The sequence below is a fragment of the Vespa velutina genome, chromosome 5 (assembly GCF_912470025.1).
Source record: "Vespa velutina chromosome 5, iVesVel2.1, whole genome shotgun sequence".
Classification (NCBI taxonomy): domain Eukaryota; kingdom Metazoa; phylum Arthropoda; class Insecta; order Hymenoptera; family Vespidae; genus Vespa; species Vespa velutina.
The window spans coordinates 691,051-710,740 of record NC_062192.1 but is presented as its reverse complement, the minus strand read 5'-3'; the positions used below and the strand labels follow the sequence as shown (position 1 = coordinate 710,740).

The following is a 19,690-nucleotide window of genomic DNA, read 5'->3' as shown; positions in this document are numbered from 1 at the left end:
ATTTTTTTCGATAAAAATCTATCAACCGAACACGCCTGTATTACATCCGAGGTCACTTTTTTCCTCGTTGAACGTGCCGGAGGACAGAATATACGGGGGAGGGAGGGGGGGGGGGTTGGGGCCACCCTTCGTTCGTAACCGCAGCCATGTTCGCACCGTTTTCTTATATCCGTCCTATCGAGAAATCGATTCTCCCTAGGGCTTCCACCCTCCAAAAAAGATGATAATCGTGGGAGAAACCTTTTGACATTACCGATACTCCTTTCTTAATGTTTCATGATCCTTTCTCTTGATTTATACGTAATATTCTATTTCGACGGTGATAACGCTCATCCATTAAAACAAAAAATCCTTTGTACAATTATTTTGCTTTATTAATCGATTAAAGTCAATTTCGTCATTAATTTAACTGGAGATGAATTCAAGAATCCAAAAGTTTCGATAACGAATTTATCTCGATATAATCGCAAGGTATTATACCTGGATCTGCTTCATTTAAAATTCTATTTCTTTCGTGAATGGGCATCCAATAAGTACTTGGCAAACGTTAATACCCCCCCACCCCACCCCCCCCCCCGTGCCCACCTTCCGACCACTCTTGCCAACGCGAACTTAAGTCGTTAAAGCTCTACAGAACTTTTTCACCCCCCACACTGTTGTATCGATCTCAAGTAGGAGTTTTGTTGATTTTACTTTTTATTTATTCGTCAATGTAAAAGGAAAAAAAAAAAAAAAAAAAGAAAAAGAGAGAGAGAGAAAAAAGAAGAAGAAGTAGAAATTTGTTCGCTCTAAGGAAAAGACGATCGGTCCTTTTTCTTTTTTTTTTTTTTTTTTCTTTTTTTTTTCTCCCCTCAAAGTATCGAAAAACATAATTTGAAAAGCGCCAATAAAGTTGACAATTCTATCGATGAAGTTTCGAATTGAATTTACTCGTCTTAGCTCGCGACTATTTTCGGTAGAGTTGTCGGAACAATCTCACTCTGACTGATAAAATGTTTAGGTGAGTCTTGAACGAACAAGACTGAGAGAAGTAAGTAAGTAGATGGTTCGTTGAAAAGTTATCGTAGAAAAGTGTGTACGTAAAATGTAATAAAGGGAGCTTTGCGAGTAACACAGCAAATGGAAGGCTTGCGTCTGCGGAAGTTGCTTCACGAAAATCAATAAACCGTCGATGCACGTGGAAAATATCTTTGGAGGCGACAGTTATACGACAAGATGGCGGATGGGGTAGAGGCAGACAGGCGAGTAGAGAAACAAGCGTGCAGTCGTGCGGGGTATGATCGATGAGCTAATCGACCGTTCCAAGTTACTGTATTATCTTTAAGAAGTTAACAGACACCATTGCAATTTTTTAAAACCAGGTAAACTCCTCTCTCTCTCTCTCTCTCTCTCTCTCTCTCTTTTACGATCGAATAACGGAGATAAGTTACTTTTGATAGTTCAAATTATTGTACACAATGTGTACGCGTTGAATTATTTATTGTATCGAAAGAAAAAAGAAAAAAAAAAAAGAAAATTTATATGGGGATACGAGCGACACTTGAAAAGTGAAATAAATTATTTTTCGCTTGACACTCTGTGTCTAAAATAAATATACGTATGCATGTACGTACAGGGAAAAATCAGTTGAAATAGAAGATTTTCTAACGCAAGTTTCACCATGACAATGTCACTAACTACAAAGCTTTTAGATCGGGGAATATGAGAAAGCGAAAAAACGTAGCCAGACGTATGTGTGCGGATTAAAGTGCCGTTGGCAAATGGCAGTCGGATAAAGATCGTAAAAGGCCGGTACCGTCGTTGCATTGCATCAACGTCGTCGGCGTCGTCGTCGTCGTCGTTGTTGTCGTTGTCGTTGTCGTTGTCGTTGTCGTTGTCGTTGTCGGTTATACGAATAACATAGACTTGAATATTCATGTATAGAGAAGCCTGGAAAGGACGGCAAAGCGGCGCTTGTTCTATCCACTCGTTGTAGGCAGTATCGCAAGTCGAATGAAACATAAATATGTATGTACCTATGTAGGTTCGGTACCATTAGGCCGAACGACTAATCTACTCGTTCTATAGTTGGACAAACGTAATTCGTGCGATTAAAGTAAGAAAGATGACTCGTATACTTCTACGGCTAACATCTAAAGTACCCTGTGAACGAAGAGATAAGGATAGTAGGTCCTTGGGACCTCGGGAAAATAATCGGATCGTCCTTGAACCGGTAAAAGATTTTAACCTAAAACTTCGGATATACTCTCATTCCTTTTGAAAGATATATCCATCGAAAAAGCTCTTTGATTTTTATCGAATCCTTTAAAAGATAGAGACGACTTTTACCGTATAATAATGTCGTTCCTTCATCAAAAGACATCACAACGTTAATTACTCTACGTACTTTTATTCGTTCCTCTTTTATTCTATTTTTTCTTCTTTTTTTTTTTTTTTCTTTTTTTTCTTTTTCTCTTGAATGGGAGGGGAATGTGTAGGATTTCAAAAAGGAAAGGCAAAGGAAAAAAATTGGTTGTCTCTACGACAGAAGATCGTGCTAAGTTTTAACTTACCTTCAGGAAAATGCTTTTCAGAGAGCAACCAACCCTTTACGTCTGTCCATGTAATTTACTGCCTTCTCCGTCATCTTCTCCTTCTTTGCCTCGTTGCGCTTCACGGTCTTTGTAAAGAGTGAAACTCACGAGCTTCTTTGCGCGTTTTTATAGATAAAATCCGTTGGTTTCAAGCTTAATTACGTCCGTACAACACCGATGCCAGAAGGTTTGCGTGAAAGCTCTCATAATGTCATCGACGATGTGTGTTGCTCCACTCCCCTTCATACAATTTCACGCACCTCCAATCGATTCTATTTTTGGTTCACTCTCACTCACATGGTTTTAATCGTTATCTCATCGCGATCGTGTTTGATGTTAATACCTTCTCGCCGATCTGAAAATATCGTTTAGCCTTTGCCCTCTGCTGTATGGATCGACGTAAAAAAAAAAAATGCCAAAAAAGAAGAAAAAAAAAAAAAAAAAAGAAAAAAAAAAAAAGAAAAAAACGAAGAAAGAAAGAAAGAATAAAAAAGAGTAAAAATAATATGGGGATCGGTGGAGGAAAAAAGCTAATACATTTTAACGATGACCGAGAAAAAATAGATGAATCAACAAACCGAGTCCGAAGAAAGCTTTCGTTATTTTTAAAAGCAAACTAAACTTGACGGAGACTGTTCGTTTCATCGTACGTACATACGCATACAAACTCCGTTCGTATAAATGGACAGCCTTATAGAAATACAATCCCATGGCTTAGTACTGGACGAAGATTCTTTTAAAATTGAATGCAATGTTCTTGGTTGAAGTGAAAAATTCAACTCGTAGTAAATAGGTACATCTTTTCTATTGCTCCTGCATAGCAAATATCGTTCGAAATGCAAAGAATGTAAAAGGTCAAGTTCAAGTATTAAATCTGAAATCGTATTGTTCCGCGGTTATTGCTTGCAACGTAGCAATTACGATCTTAATTACAATCGAACGCATTTTACTGAGATACACCGGTGAATTTACCACGAGGATGCACGTTTCCTAGAGTACCTGTTGCCCATTTCAAATGGTATCCCTTATACCTAAGATAAATCCTATTTTACAAGACTAATCTCGTTACAAGCTCACGTTCTCGTGAATATTAAAAGCAAACGCGATCTGGATTTGATTTCGTTGTATTAGTTTGGCCAACAGGAAATGCAATTTCTAGAGATATCCTAGTTCCCGAGTGCTCGTCAAATACATTTTGTTTTAAACTCGTACTAGTTTATGAATCATTAATATACTTGCATACTTGCAGAAGAAATGGAAAGATTCGAAAGTGGAACCTTTCGATGTTCTTTCGCGTTATCGTTATGAATGAAATCATAAAAAAAAAAAAAAAAAGGAAAAAGAAAAAAAAATGGTTGTGATGAAACAAAATAAGTAACGGGTACGTGAGACTCTTATCAACGAGGAGCACTTTAAGGTAACTCCGTGTGTTTAGCTTTTACGCTTTACCTTCGAGCTCGTTCTCGACAAGAGCACATGGGGTGTTTGCGTTAGCGAGCAAACACGTTTTGGTACTGTCAACGCCAGCCAATTCTTTCGTACATACATTAGCTTTATCACCTATGTATATTTTCATTCTTTATCTCGATGATCTTTCGACGCTCTTAAAGAATATATTTTACTTACTTTTATAAAAATACGCATTATTAAATTTACATATAGACAATATATATTTCTATTACAAACGAATTTTACAACATTGTTGGAATTTTTTTTTCCTTTTCTTCTCTTTCCTTCTTCTTCTTTTTTTCTTTTTATTTCGTTCTTTATCGATTATTCGTTAGTAACGAAGAAAGATAAGATTATATCGTGAACGCGCGGTATATTAATTTGCATATTATCGATTGACTTTATATACTCAAATTTCTAATACTCGATGAATAATTTATGCGAGGCTAAGCTAAAGTTTTATTCGAAATAACGCGTGAAGACGTAAATACGAATTATCTCCTCTAGATGGCCAATTATTCGAGATAATTTTGTTTGCAATTGGAAATTATAGATATGATTTTGTACGAAAAATAAATGGGAATCAAGAGGGAATACGTAAAATATCGATATTTCGATTTAATGTTATTAAATAAATCGATGTCAATTTTTCTTAGTATTGCCGATTAGTTTAGCAATCGTAAACGTCGATTGCCGTCTGTTCGGATTCTCTGAGGGTAGAAATTAATAATGATTGATCGTTTGTTAGATGAAATCGATGAAAATACACGTTCACATTATTATTCGTATCGCGTAGATGGGTATTTGCTATGTATGTCTATATCTCTTGTCTGTGGATGGCAGCACGTAGAAAGCTTTCGGGGAAATTCGTTATATTGTTATATTTGTAATAACGAGCCAATTTATACATGACATTACAAAGAGAGAAAGAGAGAGAGAGAGAGAGAGAGAGAGAGAGAGAGAGAGCACTCGCAATATGAGAATATACCGATGATAATAATGCGTGACAATTTCGATCTTCTGGCCTTCCTGAATTTGGCTGACCCTTTTGAAAATGAGGCTATTATGACAGAACCAATTTATCCCGCTATCTCGACCAACGACAACGTCAATTTCGAACGAACTATGTCAAACTATTCGCATAACTTCTCTCGATTTCTCGCGACAGCGTCATAGCACGACCAAGTGTTTTCATCTTGTTACAATCGTACTTAATTTTCCACAAGATTTGCCATGTTTCTATGGAACGGTCGAGAACATACATACGTACATATATATCCCTCGAGGGCGCGACGTTTCTGTCGTTCGTCCATACTCGTTTGTTCGAAATTTCCTTGGAAATAAAGACGAATCATTCGACCCAATTGATTTTATTAGCTCGTATTTGTCAAGGTCGAGATGCTCTTGGATAATATTTTTTTCTTCCTTGTCGTCCTATCCATTTAAATTAAATTACTCAAACATTTGATAGATTCGATAAAGAGAAACAATTATGTGACGATCACTTTGATTTTGTTTCCCTTTAAGGAAAACGTTCCTGATTTCGGATAAAGCTCGTCTCCATTGTTTGACTCCCTTTTCGTACGAACTGTGGCTAGCATTCGACCGACACAATACACATTGTGTCGGAGTCTATGAAGGATTTTCCATTCTCCTTCTATAGGATCTCTTTATCCTTTTCAGTCACGTACTAACGGTAACAAACAAAACGCTAGAAATGAATTTCCAAATAACGAAGTGTATCCGAAACCTAAACCGATTCATCGTTCCCTTTCATCGTCATTCTATTAATTTCTAAAAGTTTCTTGCATGGTTAAAAGCGAAAGAGAGAAAGAGAGAGAGAGAGAGAGAGAGGGAGAGAGAGAGAGAGATGTAGAGAGAGGTAAAGGAAATACGTTTGATTATGAAAGTACTCAAGTTGTCGACTAATCAATTACCTTCGCATCAACGGAGACTCCATTTGCCTTGATCGGATACAATAATTCTCAAGTGACACTCGTTCAATATTCCTTCTAACGCGTACGGAACATACTCGAATCGAAATAGGGAAACAGAGAAAGTAGTGATTAAAGTCAAGCTTAAAATCAAGAACGACAACATAGAGAAGAAAAGGAAGTTTACCGATTATTCAGCATATAATAAATTAAATTTATATTAAATATTCATCTTTTGAATTCGTACAATTCTTTAATCCTAGTTTCAATTATTTACAATTAGTAAATTATATTCGTGAATTATATTCGATCGTTTAAACAGTTTTTTTAACTACTACTACTATTACTGTAAAAAAAAGATTCGTTCAGAGAGATCGTCGATGGAGCGACAAAGATTGAATTTGAAGAATGTAAAAAACTAGAAGAAGAAAAAAAAAAAAGAAACTAAATACGTATAATAATATTTTCGAAATTGTATCGATTATTACGATTCAGGTTGAGTGTTGCGGTGGTCGAGGCAATAAAATCCTGAGTAATAAACTGACGAATCGCTTTAAAGTCAATGAAATGTCGGACCTCCGCCGTAAAGTCAAATAGAATCGCTGGCTCCTCCAGTGAGTACACGTTATATCGTGAAACGAGGAAAGGAGACCTGTTGCTCTCTCTCTCTCTCTCTCTCTCTCTCTCTCTCTCTCTCTCTCTCGCGCGCGCTCTCTCTTTCTATCTATTTATCTATCTATCGCGTTTCAGCTCGATATATCGAACAGAGAGTAGAAAAACAAGCTCCTCCGTTATTTTCGTCCATTAACGAGTTACGGCTCGTTGAAAATTTTTTTATTAAACATCGATATTACAAACCTAGTCATCGATTTTCGCGAAGAACTCGATAAATTTGACAAAGTTACGAGGCTGGTCGTTCGACCGAACTTGCGTTTGTCTTATAGATAATAAATAATATCGTCGGACGAGGGGTTACGTTCGCATACCCCTATATATATATATATATATATATATATATATATATATATATATATATATATCACGATATAACGTAATTTTGTTTGAAAGTTAATTGAGTTGGAAAAAGTCGCAAGAGAAAAATCTTTTATGTTAAGACAAAAAGAGTTTATAAGGCTTAGATGAAACGTCGTAGTACGCAGCGTTATATCGTGCTATTAGCTAATTTTGGGGAAGGGAGAAAAAGAAAAAAATAATCATTGAGTTTAAGCCAAAATAACTCGGTCAATTGGCTCTTACGGGTCATGCTAATTTATTTTTTTGTAAATAAACATGAAAGGACGCCAAAGAGAAGGTTCTCTTTCATTTTCTCTCTCTCTCTCTTTTATTTTGCCTTTTTCTATAGCATAGAGGAAGAATATATACATATGTATATATATATATATATATATATATATATATATATATATATATATCACGCACAGAATGGATTTAATTTCGTGGCCTCTTTGAGAGGTAGCATGATTAATCGCAACTATGACGGTAAGGCGTTGCAACTTGTTAAGGATTCTCGTATATTTGGAAATCCCTCAGAACGCAATTTTCCTTTCATTTACGTGTGATAATCGTAAAGCTACTTTTAAACTTAATTAATTATACGGCATTAGTCGAATCGTTCGATAAATCGATCCTCGTTACGATAATTGACAATGATTTCAATTATGGATTTTCTAGTCTCGTCTCCTTTCATCCTGTTTATCCTATTATCAAATAGGTATTTTCGCTATGATCTTGCCATCTGTCGCAACACATGAGAGATGAGAGAACAAGAGCGTTAAACTCATTAAACTGACTTGGATATTATTATAGATAGATCTAAGCAATCATGTTTGCGTTTATACGTGCTCCATTGTCTACGAGTTTCAATATCGAACCTGTCCTAGATACAAGATACAATTGTCTTATTAACGATGGAATATCATATATCATACGTTTTCACTATATACGAATATTCCGTTATAGGTATTCCCCATTACGAAATAGTATCTAAACGTTAACTAAATAGAACAAGTAGCAAACGTTAGGCGACATGCAAATAAGGCTGCATTGTTTCCAAAGAGAAATTCGAAGTATCGAGTTTAATAAAAAGAAGAAGAAATGAAGAGAGAGAGAGAGAGAGAGAGAGAGAGAAAGAGAGAACAATAAGAAGAAAAAAGTAGAAAAAAGAAAGGTGGATCGTTCGATTTTATTTTCATCGTTAGAAATTCGTTCATGTAGCCGAACAAGGACAAGGGGTTCGAGTAATCGATAATTTCGAAAAAAGAGATTGCTCGCTCGAAAATTCACGCTTGAGCTCTGACTAGGATATTTCGTAATGTGTTCCGGCACAGGGACGGCTACGCACATGGAATATTCGTTCTCTCTTGGTTCAAGAGAGAGAGCGAGAGAGAAAAAGAGAGAGAGAGAGAGAGAGAGAAAGGGAGATACAGTATATGGAGTTGGCAAGACCCGGACGACGAGGTTGCCGGTGGTAGTGGTGGTGGTGGTGGTGGTGGTGGTGGTGGTGGTGGTGGTGGTGGTGGCGGTGGAGGCGGTGGTAGTAGTGGTACTGGTGGTGGTAGCTGGGATCGATCCAAACCCCCTCATCTTCCCGAGCTTCCTCTCTCATCCTCTCTCTCTCTCTTTCTCTCTTCTTGCTCTGCTTTGCTCACTACTGGTACTTCCTCATCCAGTCACGTCTCTCTGTTTCTCTCTTTCTCTTTGAGACAGTGGTAGAATCCAACGTGAACAGCTCCACCTCCTTTTCGCTTTACACTCATACAAAGAAACGCGGTAAAAGGTAGGCAGGCAGACAGGCAGGCAGGCAAGTAGGAGAATCCAATGTGAATAGGCCAAAGTACGTTCTCTCGTATGACTCGACCGTGGTCTCATGATTATATAGATACGTATCTACTCTACTTCAACGATTGTACTTTCACAGGGTAGTGTCCAAATTCGAACATCTTCGCAAAATGTATTAAACACGTTTTCTCTCTCTCTCTCTCTCTCTCTCTTTCTCTTTCTCTCTGCTCTTCTTTAGCAACCCGCTGCGTTGCACGTAGGTAAGCTACTTTCATGGAGTATCGAAGGGAATTGAATAGAAAATCCTTCTCTCTCTCTCTCTCTCTCTCTCTCTTCCTTTCTCCTCTTCTAATAGAGCACCGGTGTCAGTGTAATCTACACTTAACGCGAGAACGACGGCCTGTTGCTTTTCAAACGACTTGACTCGATGATACATAAGCGTGAAAAGAAGATCGAACGGAGTATAGAAAATCGAAGAGAAAAATCGAATCCTAAGGATTTACGAGGATTTCCTTCGTATCAATCTTCCCCTGGTCCCATCCCACTGCGATTCTTCTTACTTGCCCGTCTGACTGACTACTCGTTTGCCTGCTATGGCTTCGATAAGCTAGGGACGACGGAAATATAACTTATTTTTATGGTATTTCGACTTTGTTCCATCGTAGTTAACCTTTGACGTTGCTGAAATTTTACGGTTGAATTCTTCCTTTCAACACGAAAAGAATTTTCTTCTGTGAAATTTTTGCAAGAGAAAAAGATTGCTTTTGAGCTATCGACAAAAATCGATATTTTGTTATTCGTCTTGCTTCCTTTTTCTTCTACTTCTTTTCCTTTTTATTTTTTCTTTCTTTGTTTGTCTTTTTTTTTGTTTTTTGTATTTTATTGTAAACCCTCCTCTCATCTTTTTCATTTTTGTTCTTTTATTCAGTATCTAACAATTAAATTCTTCTTCGAATAAGCTCGCAGCTGATACTTTCTGAACCAATTCGTTCGTTACACTCACGAACGCAGAACGTTAAGCTCTTTCTGATGTAGAACGAGCTAATGAAATATCAATCGAGACGTTTAATCGATCTTCTAACGATTCCATTATTCTAATCGGGATCGATGCGGTTCCTACTTTCTCAAAGTCCAATCGACGCTTGGAATTTTCTTATCTCCCATCAATCCTCTCCATCATCAATCTCAACGAAGGAAGTTCACTGAGAGTCGATCGCGAACTTAGGTGGAAACGATATTCTTTCAAGAGTATCATCTCCTTTAAAGCTCCCTGATACTCGAATGTGTCGTGTCTATATATCGCCTCTTAATGGCACTCGATACCATCTAGAATGTCTTCTATCCCTCGAATGAGAACTCGAACGATCACATAGAATACAAGTACGCGAGAGAATTCGTCGAATCGTCTGGCATATATAGGATGGTCCACTCAAGATATTTTTGCAATCTCTCCTGAGACACGTTCCTTATGATACTACGTACGTTCCATTCGATTGAGAACTTCTGAAAGATCACTATAATAAATTACGTTTGACGAAAGTGCATGAAAAATATTTCATAGATGATCCCAATTATATTTCATTTGGACAATGGAATTATTCGAAAATAAATGATTTGTCATTAATTATCGAACTAAATATGATCGGAAAATTCAGGCAAGTTTGATGTAGACGAGCCTATAACCTTTGATATCGCGCGGATCGAAGTTAACCGGGCAACAGGATTAATGCTAAGAAATTCCGTACCCGTCTGTTTGGAATACCGATATTTCGAATATTCCTGATTGTTCAACTGGCTGAAACCGAGTATATTCCGCGGACGTGCTTATACGACTAATAGGATTAATCATCATTGATTTCGTACCAATGCTTGATTACACGGGTTTGATATAATATCGTGGTATGTGTATTTACAAGTTACGTGATTTGTACTTTTTCTTTGAAGGATTAATGAATTATATTCGATACGTCGAATTCGAACGAATCTATTGAATTAAATACACAGGATTTATAGCTTATGTTGTGTGTATATCAAAGAAAGATTACAACGTTTTACTTTTTAATTGTCGCATATAATGTGTTCGAACATTTTATCGTTCGGCAGAGACAGCGCGGTTTGAAGGAATACTTACGTGTTGGTTCGTTCCTCGTTATTCGTTAAAAAGAAAAAAAAAAAAAAAAAAAAAGAAAAAAAAAAAAGAAAAGAAAAGAAACGTGAAAAATTATTGAAACGCACCCATCGTACCGTATTACGTCATATTTTGTTTTCCTTCTTTTTTTTTCTTTTTTTTTCTTTTTTTTTTTTTTTCCTATTCCCGTTCGTTTTTGAAGAGGATACGCGAGAGCGAGTTGACTTCACATCCATTAAGATTTACAAGCGGAATATCTGCTTGCAAAAATGAAGGTTTCGCGCGGTAGAGACGTCAACTAGGACGGATAATGACGATGGAAGTGTCCATTAAGTTTAACGATATACCGTTGCTTCTTGGCAACGAATATAAAAGCACGATCATGGGCCTCGAGTAGAGTCGTTACGAGGGAAACGCTTGAATTTATGCGTTTAAAAGCAATTATCGACGAAATCGTACGTTTTTGCTATTAAATAGAGGAAGAAGAAGAAGAAGAAAAACGATGTTATAAATTATTCAGTGAGAATTTAACGAACAAATTCTAGTCTAATGTACCTTTATATACCATTTATTATCTTCTTCTTGCTAATTACACTATATAACATTAATTCCCGGGCGAACTTTTTAGTTCCACCTTTTTAGACATTACTTTCTTTGCTTGGCCAAAATTAATTACCGACGGTAGGATGAATTTTTCTTTTTCCTATTTGATTTTAATATCTCGAAAGGATTTTCCAGATCGGGAAACGAGCGGAATGCGATGATTTTCGCGAGATTCTTCCTATTTCTCGAATAATTAAGACACGGATCGTAAGAACGGACGAATTCCAATTCAATGTCGAATATTTGATATAGACGTGCATAGTATATACGTACGCGTACGTACATAGGTAAAAGCCTAATCTCACTTACTTCATTTACCCCTTTAAAAATAAAATTTCATTTACATTTTCAAGCAGTTTTTAGCTTATCATCCAATCTCGTTAAGTAGAAATTCTTTATTCAAGAAAAAATTTTCCATTCAATTACAAAGTCGCAACAACGTGGACATATCGTATAAATTTCAACGCAAATGGACTTCTCGCTTGAGTTTCAAAACGTTCAGCGTTTGACACGAAACGGCAGGAATCGATTTAAAATATAAGAAAATAAGGGCGATTTAAAAACAGAAGGATGAAAAAAACGGAAGGAAAATAACGTTTGGTTGTTATTATGTTGTCTGGCAATTAATCATGATAATACGCTTGTAAAATGTGATCAACATAAAAATATAACAGGTCTCTTTACGTTGATAATAAATTAAAGGCATACCGCCTGATAATGCCTTCCGTGAGACATCCGAGGCGACGTTAGCACGGCGTAACTTCTTTGTCGTCTTAACTTAACTCAACTCAACTCAACTCAACTTAACTCAAGATGCTTCATTTACGGTGACTTCAACGTCGCGGATAATTAAAGGAGGGAGTCAACGTCGAGAGCGACGACGTTAACCGATTAATTAACCTGACAAATCGATTATAGTAAGTACATACGCGTGAATCGATGAAAATCAAAGCGGTAAGAGTTAATTATTATTTCCGACATTTTTAATGAGATCAATTTTTCTGATCTTCCGTACTCACATAGACACATTGCTAGAATATACATTTGCGACAAGATAGTGACATTAAACTTGTTGTTTCATTTATCATGCGTTTCATAAAACGTCAACGCCAGATAGTCGTAAATCTCCGACGAACATCGTCCCATAATATGCAAATACAAGCAAACGAAAATTTTCTGGATATCTATTTGTCCGAATCCCGTAGACGCACGTTCGCCGTTGATGAAACATTACGCATTCGTATATATCCATACGAAATTAATTGAAAAAAAAAAAAAAAAAAAAAAAAAAAAAAGAAAAAAGAAAAAGGAATGACTATAACTCACATCGTAATAAAATTTATATCATCAAATAGATGATAAATTATAAATGGCAATTCTTAAGAGCTCGATGCTTTCTTTGATAGAACAAGTGTACTATTTCAAAAGCAGTTCGATAGAAACGAAAACGAGTTCGGTGCATATCGAGATAACTTGTCAGAGAATATAGTTCCTCTCCTATCGATTCTTATTTTACGCTTATGGCGAGATAACGAAAATACGAGACTATTACGAATGAATTTTAGTGCGATCGATTATAAGAACGTGAGAAGTGAGCCACGTTCGTGAACAAATTTAACTATGTGGGCCGCAGTAACCAGATCGTTGGAAATACTCGTTGCCTTCTTCGAATATTACACGACCAGGTAAGAACGCAAACATAACCGATTTAATTGATCGGACGCGAACATGGCGATGCGAAATTATTGAAACACGTTTGATCATTTGCTTCTCGATTGAATTCAATCGAGAATTTGTTGAATTATAATTTATTTACGATATTAACGCATTAACGAAATAACATTAAGCCTTTTACGAAAAAGGAAATATTATCTGCGATGGAAAGATGATCTTATTTGAGGATCATTTAAAAAAAAAAAAATATAATAATCCTTTGTTTTACGTTGATTACTCCGTTATATCGGAATCGTAGGTATGATGGAAGGAGGAGGAGGTCCGGGGGGAGTTATTGCTACGTTGGTTATAAAATATATTGAAATTCCATTCGATATCGGACTACACAGGATCCGTACAAAACAGATGTGATATTGCTGAATTAAGTTTGGACAGTTATCGTTTGGTCGAAAGTTTCTCTTTGCGAACGATTAACTTCGAAGAGAAGATAATAATTCTTCGAATAATCCTTGAAACTTTAAAGAAGATAGGTAATACGTACTCTTTGTCTCGTTCTTAATCTAAACCAGTGTCGAACTCCCGATCCATCGATCTATCATGGTTAGTGAATCTTCTGAGATATACTTTGAAAAAAATACTTCGTCATAGATTCCACCTCCGTTCTGAACTTTTTTTTTTTATGAAACACTTTCCATCCTTCTCTTTTCTCATCAGCGAGTATGAACAGAGGGGAGGATGCGAAAGAGATAATGGGAGAGAATAAAAAACGCGAAGGAACGTGTTCGCTCGAAACTCGAGTAACACTCTTGGAATTAAATGTAAATTGCTTTCTTTTTTCTCCTAGGGAATTTATCGAGAGGAAAAAAAAAAAAAAAAGAAAAAAAAAGAAAAGAAAAGAAAAGAAAAAAAAAAACAAAGAAAAGGAAAAAAAGAAAAGCAAAGAAAAGACACACGGCTCTGACACGCACCCCGTCACTTATTTATCAGCACCTTCATGAGCATCTCTTTTGACAGCACAGATTTATCCATTAATCTTCTTTAGCACCAATCATTAGCACAAAAGAACGATTTTTATTTCTTCTTAATTATCGTTGTTTGTTTGTTGAAAAATATATGACTTGTTAAAAAATGCTTATATGCCTGCCTATATATTTCACAATGTTTATTTATATCTATTTCTAAATCTCTCTATTTATGTATTCGTCTCTCTACCGATGGGAAGAAATTGAAGGACTTATATTGTTCCGACTAACGGGGCTCGCTGTTTCGACCATTTAATTAATTAATCATTAATCTTTTTCTGTTTCATGCACCATTTCACTGTAACAATTGGAATGCAGAGCGCAGTTGGAGTAAGTATCACGAACCCTCGAGTATTTTACGAGTATCTTAATTGACGTGTCCTTCTCTCTGTTTCTTCTACTACTTCTACTAATTCTATAGCTATTACTTCTTCTTCTTCTTCTTCTTCTTCTTATTCTTATTCTTCGTCTTATTCCATTTCTACATCTACTTCTACATCTAGTTCTTTCTCCGCGGCCTCCTTCTTCGACCACTCTAACTCTAACCGAATCTTTTCTCTCACAAAAAGAAGTAGCATCTTTTTCGGCTTCTTACGATCGCTTTAGTTTCCACCAGTCGTTCTGAAACTTTTCTTCTATATCTCTTTAGATCAATGTGTATAGATTTGGTACGATACTTTTCAACTTGTCATCTTTTTTTCTCCTTTTTTTTCTTTTTTTTTTTTTTTTTTTTTATTTTTCTCTATACTCCGTTGTTCCAACAGAGGTCACGTATTTCAACGTCTCACTTCTCCTTCGTTGTTTTCTCTTCTTCGTATTTTTTTCTGTATTTTTTTTTTTTCTCTTCCTTTTTGGTATTTTTATCCACATATACACAGGAACACTTTGCACAGCTAGAAAACACATTGTATTCCTCGTAAGCATGCCTTGTTCGGAAATATATGTGGGTGTATTTGTCCGCGCCCGTTTATTTTCTAAGCGTATCTCTACTTTGTCTTTCGTATTTTCACAATTATCTGTATGTACTTTCCTCTCTCTCTCTCTCTCTCTCTCTCTCTCTTTCTATTATTCTGTTTCTCTTAACTCCAATCTCGAGCACGATTCCGCATGGCCTACTATGTCAGAGAAGTTCTTAAACATCGACGTATAGAGATACGAGCAAGTGCGAGATAGATTGTTCGGTCAAAGTCATAAAACTTAGTTGCTTTTGTATCAGAGAAATAGATAGATAGAGAGTATTTGTCTCTATGTGCGTGTGGAAAAGACGGAAAGAGAAAGAGAAAGAGAATATGAGATAAATAGATAAAGAGAGAGAGAGAGAGAGAGAAGGGGAGAGAGAGAGAGAGAGAGAGAGAGAGAGCTATTCAACTCTTCACCACAAGAGTCTTACTAACGCAGAAGTTGGAAACGATAAATCCCCTCCCGCTGCTGTTTCCTACAACCTCCAAATGCCAATTAAATGTAGGCGAGAACATGTTTCTGACGAAGCGAACATTTAGCTCTCTCTCTCTCTCTCTCTCTCTCTCTCTCTCTCTCTCTCTCTCGCACACACACACACACACATTTTGACGAACAAAAGAGATGATTTCAACTGTGATATATCAATCTACACTTGAGAGAGAAAGTAAAAGAGAGGAAACTAGCCAAGTTTAATCTTTTTCCACAATCTACGTAGACATATGTATACATACATTCCATTTTGAAAATGGCAGGAGAATCAACACATTGCGTTTATTAAATTGTACTAGATCTTAAAATCGACAGGAGCTAAACGTTTATCCCGTTTTCTATGGATTTAATAGAGTAGTAGAGGATGATTTAACGAGGACACCAGGATTTATCGTTGATTTAGTCATCTTTATAGAGCACAAGGATTATTAGAGAACTAGACGAAGAAAATGTTGAATAAGATAGAGGATGTGTATCCTTGTCTCGTAGGAATCAATTAAATTCAACGATGGGTAGGAACATGCCACATGGGCTCGTGGTTATTCGCTTAGATATAGTTTCGCATACGTGGTCACCGGAGCTGATAGCTTATTAGCTAGACGTGGTTCACATTACGTTCCTCGTTGGTTAACCTTCGACATGTTCATGTATTAGTTTCCATCTACTCGCATGTATCGCGTTCAATCCCATCTATTCCTTGTTATTCTTGAAAATAAAAATTATTTCCAACGAGGACAGTTTATATCGTTGCTCGATACATTGTGAAATTGATCGTAATAGAAAAAAAAAAATATATATATATATATATATTTAATATTTCTAATTAATAATGGACAGAGCGACAGCGAGAGAGAGAGAGAGAGAGAGAGAGAGAGAGAGAAAGTGCAAAAGAGAAAAAAATCATAAACTCTGAACTCGTTAAATAAGAATGAATGAGATGGAAACTTTACAAAGACCTTATCCATTAGCGTCTCTCGATCCTCTTCGTTATTTTAAGCTTAGGTCTATTACATTATATGACCAAGGTTAATGGACGAAAGTAATTGATCCGAAAGTAAGCCAGTCGATCAAGGAAATATAGAAGGGACGCGATCGAGCGCCGGGTCGAAATGATATAATTAAAACATATTCTAGAATTAGAACTTCCTACGAATGAAAAAACATTAGCCTTATTACCTTTTATTCGTTTTTATATCTTATCAACTTCCATTACTATCACCATCATCGCTCGAGTCATATTTAATATTTTAAACAAAATTCTTTTAGAAATAACTCGTAACGTGGCATCTTTTATTGTCTCTATTTTCAAGATATAATCGTTGTGTTACGATTAAAGAATATGGTTTAAAGTTTCTTTCACATTTTTATTTTATCCTTTTATCCCGTATATAGGTATTATCCATTTCACACAGATATACCAACCAATCGTATTATCTATAATCGTATTATCTATAAGTCTAACTCGCACGTGGTAAAATGTAATCGATTCTTCGAGTCGCGTCCGATAATCCGGTTGACTGGCAAAGAGAGAGACCAATCCCAGTGATACGCATCTGTCTCCTTCGAAGACAGCAAGATGAAGCGATCGAGGTGATCCACGTCCGTTAATCCATTTCTATTGACGTCGTAGCTTCTAAAACTGGACGATCGATCCTCTATATTGAGTTTAATACATACGATATATTTACGGTCACACATATGTATGCATATTTGTGTTTATTTACATTCATCCCTTTATATACATATATTTCTCATTTAATATAAGATCCATCTGCTGAGATATTTATTTATTTCCCTTTTTTTTTTTTCTTTTTTTTTCTTTTTTTTCTTTCTGGAAATTTTATTCTCCATATCCCTGTGCTAGCGTATAACTTCGTATATACATATAGTAACAGGGAAAAACGTTCGAGCTAACGTCGGTTTAACTCGAATTTCGAGCTAAGCTCAACCAGCTTCGTCCAGACAGCCAGACATTTTCTGTCCACGTTCGAAACGAAATTCACAGACGGAAACGATAAATTCTCCTTAGTTGAATCTACTTTTTCAAGGAAGGATGGACGTGAGTGGTACTCTTTTTTTTTTTTTTTGGATTTATTATGAGAGTGGTTCGATGATACTATCTCAGATCACGCTTGCTTGTCTGAAGTAGATTTTGTAACGTATATAAGGAGAGATTGTATTATAAGTTAAGATAAAAACACCCCCAGCCAAAAAAAATAAATAAACAAAAAAAAAAAAAAGGAACTTATTACATAGATTAGAAAATTTATGCATGTTCCGGCATGTTAGTGATTAGATAACGTGTTATAGATAGCATTTTTATTTTGTATTCTTTTAATACTAGACGTTGAAATCAATGGAAAAAGGTTTTCCATCAGATTTCGTTCTATATACATATATTTACATTTTTTATACGTATTATAAAAAGGATAATGTATTATAGAAAAATTCAATTATCTTCACATATTCGAATCCACCATCTACGTTTCTTTATTAATACGAGACAGAAGAATAATCGAATATCCTCTTTCCCAAGAATCCTTTTTCAATATTAACTTTCTTCGCGCGTGCATAAGAGATTTTTATGATATGAAAAAAAATAGCTATGAAAAAGTGCTTGATCCTGCTTATAATATAACAGAGTAAGAGAGAATGTATAATATTTCTCGTACGAACAAATATTATACATTTTCATTCGGTGCATGATCCACCATGATGCTTTAACGAAATAATTCAACAGGAAAAAGAGAAAAAAAACAGAAAAGAGTAAAAATGAAAGAAAAGAAAGGAAAAGGCTTTTCCAAGGAAGTAGAATAGTTTTCTTTCGAAATAGAACGAGAAAATGGAAATGATGTTCTCTCACTGAAGCTCTCGTGGATTCGCATATTCTCATCGCATGCGTGCACGTGAAGAAAAGAAAAAGATGAAGGCAGAGAGAGAAAGGGGGAGGGGGGAGGGATGGAGAGAGAGAGAGAGAGAGAGAGTGAGAAAAAGAATTTTTGCGGTGAGTCGATAATAACGGGGCGAGGTGGTCGTCGTTATCGTTGAACGCCGTAGGCGTCGAGTCGCGAGAAATGCAAGAATTCATTCCGTGAGACTTTTAAATAGATACGCACGACCACAATATGGCGTCGTGGATTCGCGTGCAACGAGTGTTTTAAACTCGACGTGTTGAACAAAAGGAGACTTCGTGAACATATAACTGGCATTCAACACGCACTCTTTCTTTCTCTCTCTCTCTCTCTCTCTCTCTCTCTCCTTTTTAATACTACATCGGATAAAAGAGTATTCGCCAGCTGGTCGAGAATTTCTATCAGCTGATTGTGCGATAAAACGGGACGAGGAGAAAAGAGTGCTGATACCTCTCTATGTATGTAGGAAAAAAAAAATTTACATAACTTTTGCATAGTTTGTAATTGGTCAATTCGTTCGTTTCTATGAATTTTTTACATTTAAAATTCTTTTTCTTTTCTCATCTTCTTCTTCTTTCCGTCTCTCGTCGGAATATTTAATTAAATTTTATCTTAGAGTATCATCGATCTTGTAAAGAAAAGAGAAAGGCCAGAAGAAAGAATACTCCGAATTAATATTTCAATATCTTTTCGTCGACTAAACGTGAATTTTTCCCTTGACGATCGGCGAGTAATAATCAGATATAACGTAAGTACTTACCTTCCAAGAGATCAATCCCAAAAAGAAATGAATTGTATACGGAGCTTGTTGCTTCTCGTAGAGATAGATACATCTAGATAGCAAACATATTTCTTTCATCCTATATAATATATATATATATATATATATATATATATATATATATATATAGACTTACATTAATGGCTTCATCATTCCAGCTGGAACGATCGAACGAATCCTCGTTTCATTATCGAAAAGGGAAACTCTCGTTGTTTACGTCGAAGTTCTCTTCCCTTTTCATCGTATGCCAAATTTTACAAGAACAACGTGACATATGTCGATAGCCATATAGAGAGAGAGTCAGGAAGGAAACACGTACGCGTGTTATATTGTACATAGTATACTTGTATATAATATACGTAGGTA

General features: G+C 36.0%; 1 protein-coding gene across 17 annotated transcripts in view; it reads left to right on the top strand.

Moving 5' to 3' along the window:
• Window positions 1–19,690, top strand: part of LOC124949489 (synaptotagmin-7) — a 112,048-nt gene that overhangs the window by 76,623 nt on the left and 15,735 nt on the right. For 12 of the 17 annotated variants that reach the window (XM_047494603.1, XM_047494600.1, XM_047494604.1 and 9 more), the window contains one exon: window positions 14,501–14,512. The exons of 2 other annotated variants lie outside the window; for them this stretch is intronic. In XM_047494603.1, the coding sequence (XP_047350559.1) occupies window positions 14,501–14,512 (12 nt within the window). Of the gene's footprint in view, window positions 1–13,051; window positions 13,172–14,500; window positions 14,513–19,690 lie in introns of all 17 variants that reach the window. 3 more of the 17 variants (XM_047494607.1, XM_047494608.1, XM_047494609.1) reach the window with 2 other exon arrangements.